We start from the raw sequence: 11912 nt of genomic DNA, 5'->3' as shown, positions 1-11912 counted from the left end.
ATACATATTCCAAACTTTTCTGAAAAAAAAAATTTTAAACAAAGGCCAACCTAATGAACAAGAATAAAATGGATTCCTACCAAAGCACACGTTAAGAAATTTCAATATACTGAAAACCAAGAAAAGATCCTGAAAATTCCCCATAGTAATAAGGGAGGACCCACACAGGAGACAGAGTCAAAACATAGCAATGCACCTTGGTCATGTAGTAGGATATCTTTGTACTTTGGATGTGCAAATTTCAGTATTGAGGGAGGCAAGAACTAGCAACCACTTTCAAATGGCTTAGAAAAAAAAGTGAGTGTGTGCATGTGTGTGGGTGTGGGTGTGGGTGTGGGTGTGAGAAAGGGAGGGAGAGAGGAACAAAGCACAGTTAAATATGAATGCTAGAAGGAACACTGGCTGTAATGTGGAAAATACAGATTACAGAAGACAATGTAGGCAAGAGTTAAAGGGTATTAAAGTAGTGGTGATGAGAAGAGAGAAGAGATGGATTTGAGAGTATTTAAGAAGCAGAGTTGATTCCTTAAGTAAAATTTTATTTTTTACTTTAGTTATTCATCATCCATGTTTTCCACTCCGACTACATGTTACACTTAAAAGTTATGTCTGAGAGTTATCTTTGAATTTTCACCAAGTTCAGAGGTTGTCTTGCATCCTGTAGTTAATTACTATAACCAACATGCCACCTCTTCATCATATGTCTGTCTTGATTCATTTTGTGAATATTTTTAATACTGTACTGAAAATTGGTGGGGTCATCAGCAGCCCTGTGCACTCCTGCCTCATCTTTTCTCTGTGCACCTTATTCTTGCTAGATTGCCTGTTCTTTATATATCCTAGGACAGCTCACAGAGTGGTTTCCTCAGTAATTCACTGAGAAATCCTTTAAATCTAAAATCCTGAGGGCTTTCCATACAGCAAACATTCCCCCAGTGAACAGATACAACTAGTATGGATGATGTTAGGATGACATCACAGTGCTAGCAGCCATTACAAAATCTCAGCGGGCATGATGGCACAGGCCTGCAATCTGAGCACTCAGGGAGGCAGAGACAAGAGGACTGCAAGTTCAAGCCCAGTCTGGGCAACTCAGTAACTCAGCAAGACCTTGTCTCAAAATTAAACAAACACACAGTAAATGGCTGGGGATGTAGTTTAGTGTGAAGGCCTTCAGTTCAATCTCCAGTAAATAATAATAATAATAACAAAAAGTCTCAACAATGGCTTTTTCATTGGAATAGAAAATCTAGGAGAATAAATTAATGCCTTCTCTCTCCTTCTCTCTTCTACTGTACCTTCCACATGCAGTGTTTCAACTGCACTATTCATGACTTTTTTAGATAATCTATTTTGGTTAGGTATAACAATTTTCCTTTCGATATATAAACAATAGAATTAAAGAGTACTGGCCTGACTGGCACTGTGGTACTCTTGCCTAGCATGAGCATGGGCTGGATCCCCAGCATGGTAATGTAGCATAAGGTACTGTAGTTCTGGCCTAAAACGAATAATATTATGATGATATTATGAAAAATATTATGATGTCTTCTCAATAGATGGTGTTACCCTTGCATATGGGACATTAGAGGATGCTGTATATTGCAGAAAACCCACTACCTTGCCAGCCCTTAGAGAAGAAACTGAAAATTCACGTACAGCAATCTCAATTACAAAGGTTACCCAAGTAGCAGTTCGCCATACTAACAAATGCCTGGGCTAATGGTCACTACTTGGAGCATCTCTTATAATTGTAGACTCCAAAAGTAACTGGTATTAATCGATGTCTCAATCAATGTATTTATTTGGTAGCAGCAGTCGAACTCAACCTCAAGCTTGCCAGGTAGGCACTGTGCTGCTGAGCTATATCCCCAGTGTCTCAATAAATTTAATATGAGACTGGGTGTGGTGGCACGCGCCTGTTATCCCAGCGCTTGGGAGCCTGAAAACAGGAGGATCACTATAAATCCAACCTGTGTAGTGAGACCCTGTAGATCCTGTGTATAAATAAGTAAATAGATAAATAGATAAATAAATAAATCTAGTATGAAAATATTTATACAGGTTTTTCTTCTCCTGAAGGGTATACATTTTTTTTTTTGTGGGCTCTGAATATATGCCATTTATTGAATGCCTTTTCTCCAATGTGAATTTTTAACACCTTTGTTTAAAATCCATTGCCGGGGGCCGGGGAGATGGCTCAGTGGAATAAGCACTTCCCTGGCAAGCGCAAGGGCCTGAGTTCAATCCCTGGTTCAACCAAAATAAATAAATAAATAAATAAAATAAAATCCATTGCCTATAGACGCGGAGTTTTCTACAATTCTCTACTCTGTTCCACTGGTCTATGTATAGTATATGCCAATACCATGCTGAAATCAGGTAGTGTGATACCTCCTTGTTCTTTTTACTCAAGGTAGTTCTAGCTAGTCAGGGTTTTTTTTTTTTTAATGATTTTATATGAATTTTAGGTTTTTTTTTTAGTTTTGTGAAGAATATCATTGGTATTTTGATGGTGAATGTGTAGATTGTTTTGGGTGGTACAGACGTTAGTATGGAATAGAAGTGTTCTAAAATTGACAGTGTTGATGGTGGCACAACTAAATATACTGAAAGCTACTGAGTAGTACACTTTAAGTGGGTGAATTTTATGTCATATAGATTTTATATCAATTTTAAAAAACAAGGCCATGGCCCTAAGTGTGTCGGGGGGAAGGGAGGGCAGGATGCAGGAAGCTGCCGGCCTAGTGGTGCTTTTGGAAGTGGTATTTACTAACTTAGCTCCTGAGGACTAAGTTGACAGGAAATGAGGACAAACAAAACACCAGCTTTCTAGGGAAAAGAATGAGTCAGAAAAAATGTTTATCAATATTAACTTGCAAGTTACCAAACTGACAGCAGAAATGTTTAAAAATCCCTTTTTATAAATGGTGTTTTTTATGTGTAAATTTGGGGCATAAAGGAAACCTTTTAAAGCTACACATCTCCAGACACTAACAATGCTACTGAAAAACTATACCATATCTATTCTAGCCAACTACCCTGACTTCAGGTATTGTCTACAAGTCTCTGAGGGAAACATCTTCAAGAATGTGAGAAACGTATTTCTTCCTTAACACATATACAATCACTACATCTTGAAGAAATAATTTCTAGTATATGTAAACCAGAAAATGTAAAAGGCTAACTCTGTTAAACAGAATGCACACTGAATAAGCCTCTTGGGAAGAGAAAAAATTCTTATTGATCTCTTTACTCCAGCACAAAAGTAAGAGAAAAACATCCCTCTAGCCCAGTTCAAGCCATGAGGGGATGATCCAGATAAAAAGTCAAATGGTCTGAACAATATTTGCAAACATCAGTAATCCCAGACATACCTATGTTGAAACAGATTTGAGACAGGAGATGTTTTGGGGGGAGAAGAGAGCATAGTAAAGATAGAACAGAAAGACTTTTAAAAACCTTTGGTTGGACAAGAGACTTGGTAATACACACACTAGAATAATCCCAACACAAAGAAAAACTCCTAACTGTTGCTCCCATAATTAAGCTCTCAGAATTTTTCTTTTAAACAAAGCCTCTTAGAGTGAGACAAAAATGGTAACTTTTAGTGAGGGATTAAAAAGGAACCAAGAAAACCTGCCTGGATTGTAGGTTCTGTTCAGAATGACAAAAATGATAATGACAGAAAACACTTTCTTGGGATGAGCTGAGAACCAACACTTTTTTTCCCTCCCCACCTCATCCCTGAGTCTCAGGTCACTGGCCCAGGGTATCTGTTTTGGCAGAGAAGGATCTGATGTTCATATGTTCTTACAGACACCAAGACAATCTTCCTGACACCTGAGCAATGCTGTACTGCTTTAATAACCTAGTTAATGAGAGGACACCCCCCTCTAAAGCTGCAATGGAATAAGGCCAGAGAGAAGGAAATACGGCTACGCCTCTCTTTACATGGCTTTATACTCCTGGCTTATGTTGGCAACCTCAAAAGAAAGATCATATAAGTGTACATGGCATTTCCCACAGTTTGCTGAATAAAGATTTAATTATAGTCATTTTTAAGTAGGCACTATTGTAATTTTTCACTATGGCTAACTTAAACCCATACTTCTGGTCAGAAAGGGACATAAACAGACCAGCAAGGAGGGGATCTGTTCAGTCTTGATTACAGAAGTAAAGAATGGCTTCAAAGGATTACACTTGGGTTCCCTGGCTGCCTTAAATTTCTTTCAACTGGCAACACAGATGATCACTTCTCTCATCTATTTCTCCATCTATCTCCCTTCTCCCTCCTCCACACCTGTAAGGTGTGGCATGACAGGTGCTGAGTCTTCTTAAAGCTGTGTCACTGTGCTAGCTCTACAGATCGATCTTGCTAATATCAAGAAACTGAGTTACTAAAAAAGCTTAAAGTGGGATTTATTCACTTGTACATTTTACTAATGTTTACTGAATTAAACCTTCCCAGGAGCTATTTGCTCATATCTTAAAATTGTTACTTTAACCAGGACAGTTTCTTATTCCAGCACTGCATCCAATGCTGGGTATGAAGCCAGCCCTGAAAGGGGAGAGTTACCTACTGACAAGTAGGCTTCTTTCTTACTCCCCTGCTTTTCTCCCCTTCAAATCACAGGGCCAACAGCTATCAAATTCCTAGTCCACTGTTGGGACTTCACCCTATCCTAGCCATGAGGAAAGCACTCCCACTGCCTATTCTACCTCCTTATTCTAGGTTTAGTGGGCAAGATATACAGACCTGAAGCATCCTGGAGAAGGAAGGGGACAATTTGGGAGAAACCTTCAGAGCTACAGCATTTATCAGCTGAGGGAGCACTGAGGGTGGGGAATGTGGTTAAGGTCGTTAAGTGAATATTACATCTCCCAGCGAACTTGGACCATGGTTTCTGCCTACCTCTGAGATAAAAGTGAATAGGAATTATGGTCAGATTTCCCCAACTTACCCTCAAAGACACAGACATAATATGAGTCAAATTCCTTAGGAATTAACTGTTAAGTATGAAGAGCTACTCATTTTTCCCAGCCAGCTGGAGCATTTTGTTTTCTAGAGGTGGCTCCAGTAAGCCCTTGGAGGACAGACTTCAGGAACACAGAGTAAGAGTCTAAGATACTGGCAGGAGATGGCACTCTGCCCCTGGCAGTAGTCACACAGGGAGATTCATGAAATCACACGTGCGCCTGAGACTGACATAAGAACAACATCCCTGTGCTACTTACTACTCTGAGCGCATTTCAAGACACTGACTAGCTATCATTTTGGGATACTGACTGATCAGCAAAGAAGAAAGCAACTGTAAAATGAACAAGGGCTTGCTTTAGGTCTGGGGAAACACTCCTCTGGAGCCACTGAGCCCACAGTGAAACCCATGGTGCCTAACACCAAAAGCTCAGAGTAACTTCACGGCAGCAAAGAAGCACAGTGCTGTCCTCACTTCACCCTCCTGACCTTCTGACGGTTATTAATGGAGAGGCCTGTAATCTTTCCCATCTTCAACCTAATACTATTTCTTATATTATTAAAAAAAGTCTTGACAAGTCCTAGGCTAAACCATCTCTCTTTGCAACTTTGGAGCTGAAACTTTATGAATGGACCTCTTTTCCAACAAAGGTGTTAGTCTCAGCAGGTGTACTGCTCTGTAATATCTGTGCCTAATTGTCTATACACAGTCGCTTAGATACCAAGGTCTTCTGACAAGCATTTTCCATTGTATTTCATCATGGTATGTACAAAAGTCTCTTGGACTACTGCGTTAGCCTCCCCAAGTTTTGAAATAGCTTGCTTGCTTGCTCTCACTCTCTTTGTTTATTTTTTTGAGACACGGTTTCAATCTGCAGTTCAGCCTGACCTTGAACTCTTTGTAGCTCAGGCTGACCTCAAACTCGCATTGATCTTCTTTGTCTCAACCTCCCAAGTGCTGGGATTATAGGAGTGCGCCACCATTCTCGGCATGAAATACCTTTTTATGTCATAGCAGGCGTGCTTTTTTAAATTACGATTTGGAGAACCTATGCCACAAATCACTGGAATATTAATTTATGTGTTCTCTGCATAGTCTTATGACTTTTAAAGTTCTATCACTTTAGAAAATTAAGAAGTTGTTTTATTTTTATTTTTGTGTTTGAGACAGGGTCTCATTACATTGCACAGGCTGGCGTCAGACTTATGATGCTCCTATCTCTTGTTCTCCCAAGTAGCTGAGATTTACAGGTGTATACTTTTGCACCTAGCATAAAAACTTAGTTTCAAACTATCCATTCTTATGTAGTTTTAGCGTTTTTTTTTTTTTTTTGTTTTGTTTTGTTTTTTTGGCAGAACCAGGGATTGAACTCTGGCCCTTGCATGCTTGTCAGGGAAGCGCTTATTCCACTGAGCCATCTCCCCTACGTTTTAGCTTCTGAGAGGATAATGTTATATAATGTTCTTTTGGTGAATCAATCAAATAATATTTATCACATATTGCTATGATGGTTTAAAAATGAAAATATCCAAGCAGGAGTTCTAGAACTGACTGTCATTATTAATGCTCCCACCAGATGAGGGTGGTCTGAGATGTGCCACAGACCGTTTTGGGGTGTGAGGGTCACTCTTCTCCTGCACTACCTTCTATGAATACCATGTCTCTCTCTCCTGAAGGTGAATATCCTGGGGGGAGGGGTTTACAGAGTCATCTCTTTACAACAAAAGACTGTAAAATCCCTGCCTAGTTAATGCTACGTAAGGGTCTAGACCAGTGGTGGTGAACCTACAGCATGTGTGCAATTTGTTTCTCTTTTAAGACAAGAGACGGTAATGTATGAGTTATTTTTCTAAACTAAGACCTCAGCATCTAGGTTTAGTTACAGTTTTGGCATTTTGAGATAAGTAAGTGGGTTTTGGGTTACAGTTTGGGTACTTGTTTCTAAACTGTTCTTGCCACCACTAGTGTAGATGGAAAGAAAATGTTTATAAAGCGGTTAATCTGTTTTTGAGTGAATTATTTTTATTCATTGAGATACCTCTCTTCTTTCAGCCATCTGTACTCTAAGGCAGCAGTGTTCCTGTCTGAATTTCTTGCTGCCTTAGGTCTGGCTCTTTCCGGTGCTAAGCTCCCCTACATTACTGGCCATGGCTAGAGATGCTCTCCACTGCTACGGTCAATGCTAGTGTTTGTGCAAAATTTAAGCTAATTAAAAGACAAATGCCATTTCAAAGAAGTATTCCAAAACATCAAGATAATTATTAACACCAAAGGATTTTGTAAGATATTCCTTAAAGGAGGGAAGGGTTGTGGCCAAATCAACCAACCAAATAACAGAAAAGCATTAAAGCAAACCATCACTTACCAGAGTGAAACTTCTGGACCGAGAACTGCTGCTCCGGCTCTCCAAACTCCCTCCTCTGCTCAGGTCACTGAGTCTGCAGCTAGGTGACATGTCAGAGTCCATCTCCAAAGAGTTTGACTTGTGGAGGTTGACAGGCATCCCCACAGAAAGCTCAGGTGCTAGCTTTGTTCACAGGGGCAGGAGCCAGTGTCCCATCCTACAGCAGAAGAGGACTTCTGGAGAAATCAAGCATGGGATGGTAACAGTTAGTGAGCCTGGCCAGTACAATGCTGTGTTGGTCAGCTTTCTACTACTGGGATGAAACACCTGACACCTGTGATTTAAGAGGAGAGGTGTTTCTTTGGTTCATAGTGTCAGAGGTCTCAGCTTGTGAGCCCCTGGCTCCAAGGCAGAAACATCATGGCAGGAGAGGGAGGAAAGCTGCTCGCCTCTTAGCAGCTGGAAAGCAAGGGCACGCAGGAAAGCCAGGGGCAGGGGCTGGGGGCCTGTGCTAGTCTCCAGGGCTGGGCCTCCAACTTGGCCCCTCATAGCCAAGTGAGTTAGCTTGCCGGTCTATACAGTCTTTAAGTCCAAGTTAATGATCAAGATTAAACAGTTCAAATGCCTTATTCACTGAAAACAGTACCGCATCTGCATTAACAGACGCAACCGTTGCAGCCAGGGTAATCAGGAAACAGGAGGACGACTTCTTTTGGGGTGCTGGTTTCTGTGTCTCCTTCCTATTCTCACCGCTTGTGAAGATGTGAGAATAATTTTTAAGGAAACATGTACTGAAACGTACTGTGGTGCTAAAAGGATGTTCAGCATCACTGAGCAGAATGAAGCTGTGCGCTGTCATGCTTGCTCACACTCATACTCGGACCTTTCCTGCTCTTTTGTTTTTTGGTACCAGGTATCAAACTCAGGACCCTGCATTTGTCAGGAAGGTATGCTGCTGTTTTTATTTTTTATTTTATTTTTGCTTCAGTACCACAAAACTGGCTCCTTCTCCAGCTCACCGCAACTCACAGTTAAGGTAAAGTGACAAAAACTAACAAGTTATCAATGGAGGTTTGGCTGACGTCTTTATGCTTGAAGACTCTTTGGCAACCTGATGCTATTGCAACTTCCACATGAAAAGTAAAGCACCCTAAGTTAATAGTTATCAGGAAGTTCATGTCTGTTTTACTTCCAAGATGAAAGACATCAAAAGTGTTCCTTTAAGCTCCTTAGATTCATACTGTTCTCTGACCCCTTTATAGTTGGAAATTCAGCTCAGCTCCTGAACAACAACTGAGTTTAGGAGAACATTCTAGAACACCAAAGAAGATAACTATCTCCTGTTGATTAAATTAAGAGCTGCATGATCATTTGTGATCTAATCAATATTAAATACTTTTAGCAGAACTCATCATTAAGACTTCAAAAATTATCAAGAAAACTTTCTTAGAAAAACTCCACAGACATCTCTCTTAAAACAAATTTTATTTTACTTATTTTTTTGGAGACCAGGTCTTGCTATGTAGTGTAGGCCTGGAACTCACTTATGTAGCTCAGGCTAGCTTCAAACTCCTGGTGATCCTCCTGTCTCAGCCTCTTGAATGCTGGGATTATTGGTGTGTTCCACTACACCAGGTTTAAAAACAGATTTTTTTTTAAGTATTCCTCACTCCATTTCCTTTTATTTTCCAGGAGAATCAATAAAAGCTAAATGGTAAATTACGAGCAAGATTATGGAATCAGAAGATTCTGACACTATATACTTTATGTAAGTATATATTATATATTGCCATTATTTCAAATAGTAAAAAAAAGACTTAAAATATTAATTAGTTGCCTAAAATGAATCTAGTATAAACACTCATTGGGGCCATACCCAGTACTGGCTAGACCAATGCCTAGAAAAAGTAGATAGAGACACCACAGCTATGTCTCTGGGCCCCAGAAGAGGCACAGTAAGGTGGGACAGGCAACATGGAAAAGACAGGCTAATTCTTAAACTCTTCCTGATTTGCCAAATCCTTCCAACTAACTCAGCATTAACAGTATATCACTTCCCAGAAAGAAGACAGCTATGGGACAATGAAGTCTTGCCCCACCCCTACACCAGCTAGCAAGATGGGCCATGGGAAGTGCTGATTTACCTGCACAGCTGAGAAGCTGGGGACCCTGCAGTCTGTGGGGACCTTCAGAGTTGTGTTTCACGCTGGGCAGTGAAAGAAGCCACTAGCAGCCCTCAGAGCGTGACCAGATGGTGTCAATCTTTTGAGAGTGCGCCTTTTTCCTGTGTTGTTATAACTTCAAGAGTTGTAAAACTGTAATATTTAGACTGCTGTATACAATTCTTTTGAAACAATATAAAGAAGCTAATAAGGACCCTGCAGAAAGTAGGGGTGGTGGGACAGAACGTAAAAACCCTGGGTCCACATCCTTTACAATCTTAAGATGTGAATCTGATCTCTCAAAGGTTGGAGACTTTGTAGATGTAGGAAACTGAAAATACAGAATTACACAGTGGTCCACTGTCTGGCACAATTTTCTGAAGGGTAGGGCAAGAAGGCAAGCTTCTTTGAGATCAGGACACATGTGACACAGAGCTTGGCAGCTTCTTCTTTTTTTTTTTTTTTTTTTTGAGGAACCGGGAATTGAACTCAGGCCCTTGAGCTTGCCAGGGAAGCACTTATTCCACTGAGCCATCTCCCCAGCCCCAAGCTTGGTAGCTTCTATGCACTTATGAGGGCCATTAGCACTTTAAAATACTCTCTTTCTCTAATCAAGGGTTCCCTCTGTTTTCAAAAGGTGCACACTGTGAAAAATGAGACTGGGGCAAACCTCGACAGTCACGTGAACCAGGAAACACTGCTACCAAGGAGAAGAGTAAGATGGACTAAGAAATCACAAGTTTCTACTGTACAAACAGGAATGTGAGGCATGTATGTTAATGTTTTAAAAATTCTTTTACAGTTCCTGTGTTTATTTCACATTATTTCCCACAACCATTCTTTTTTGGGGTAAAGTCTAGTTTACTGTTTGAACAAAGAGAACAAAGTCACAGGATATCCCAGTCTTTGTGAACCTGCATCTTCCCAGCATGTCTAATTAGGAGGACAGTATTCACAGGACAGGAAGGTCCCAGAAGACCTGGTAGGCTGTGGAACTGAAGCAAATGGACACTCTTGATGAAAGATGAAAGTTTAGATCACCTACAAAATACTACGCTTTGCCCACTCTGAAGTGAGTGGGCAGGAGCCACAAGAGAACAGCAACTCCTTTCTTCATCTTCCCCTGGACTATCCAGAAGAACACAGTATGACCTACAAGGCATGCATAAAGCCCTCCTATCATCAGCAACACTAGCTCAATACCAATTCACCAGGCATACAGAACAGCCTGAGTAACTACTGTACTGAGATCTTTGAGTTGCTGAATCCCAGAGCTGATCTATGCTAGACAAGGGCCCATCACCATGCCTAGGGACTTGTGGTCTTATCACGCAGAGCTTTGGAGACATCAAGGACTCTACCCCCTTCCCACCACTCCCATTCACCCAGCTGCTAGCCCTCAGATTTGCCCTTTACAAAGTCAGTTGTATCAACCTCCTTTGGGCCTCACTCTGCAGGGTAGGACCACTGTCGCTCCCACCTACACTGCTGCCATAACCATCTATCTGTTCTCCTAGCTATATCTCATATATTTCATATTTCATCCTTTATACTTTCACTGTATTATTCTGCTGAGTTGATCTCAAAAAATACTTTCTTAACAGCAGCCATCTTTAATCCACTCCCAGGAAGCTTCAGAACTAAAATCTTATTATGCTGATCAGTTCTCATTTCAATCTGAACAGTCCCTTCCTTTCTAGCCTAAGCATGCTGTTTGGTGCTTACTATTTTCCTACTTCACACTGAGCATAGTCTAGTACTAGAGATGGACAGGAGTTCATGGGAGAACTCTTCATCATCCAGGCAATGTGTGTCAGCAGCTCTTTGGGATTCAGACCTAGACTTATCAAGTACACGTATGGGTCAAAGCCTTAGCCATATGTATTTAGAAAGTTAATGCCATATCTCCTCGACTCTAATAGAAGACAGATGTGTAACTAAGTTCAGTGCCACTACAAGAAAAATGGGAGCACAGAGCAGAGAGTGCAGACACTTTCTGGAAGGTGAGGAAACCTAAGCCAAGCCTGGGAGATGGTTAAGATCTAGGGAGACCACTCATTAAATTCTGGTGGGCAGCTCAGAGAGGAGAACATAAGCCAAGATACATCCATAGCTTATTAGAATAATGGTGACTTCTGAGAGGGGAAAGCACTGACCTTGGCCAAAGCACAAGGTACAAATGAGTGGAAGCAGATGGAGAGAAGTACCAAAGGACACAACCTTGAACTTGACCCAGAGGTGACAGGCAGCCAAGGAGTGTTTATGCTCAAGGAATGATGTGGTAACACATACAGTTAGGAAGTTTAAAAATATTCAGAACAAATGATAATAGAAATGCTACACATCGTAGACTGGTGCAACCGTTATGGAAATCAGTATGGAGACTCCTTAGAAAAGTTGGTCTGGAAATCCCCTTTAAACCAGCTA

The 11912-nt window shown here is 40.8% G+C and overlaps 1 protein-coding gene across 1 annotated transcript in view; it reads right to left on the bottom strand.

Annotated features, from left to right (window-relative positions):
- Positions 1-7556, bottom strand: part of Proser2 (proline and serine rich 2) — a 13684-nt gene extending 6128 nt beyond the window's left edge. The window contains exon 1 of the mRNA XM_004641271.2: positions 7345-7556. Within this exon, the coding sequence (XP_004641328.1) occupies positions 7345-7482 (138 nt within the window). The 5' untranslated portion in view covers positions 7483-7556. The remainder of the gene's footprint in view (positions 1-7344) is intronic.
- Between the last annotated feature and the right edge of the window lie 4356 nt (positions 7557-11912).

This window comes from Octodon degus, unplaced genomic scaffold (genome assembly GCF_000260255.1).
Source record: "Octodon degus isolate 3935 unplaced genomic scaffold, OctDeg1.0 scaffold00133, whole genome shotgun sequence".
Classification (NCBI taxonomy): domain Eukaryota; kingdom Metazoa; phylum Chordata; class Mammalia; order Rodentia; family Octodontidae; genus Octodon; species Octodon degus.
Note: the sequence above shows the minus strand (reverse complement) of the source record. Positions and strands in the feature narration are given on the sequence as shown.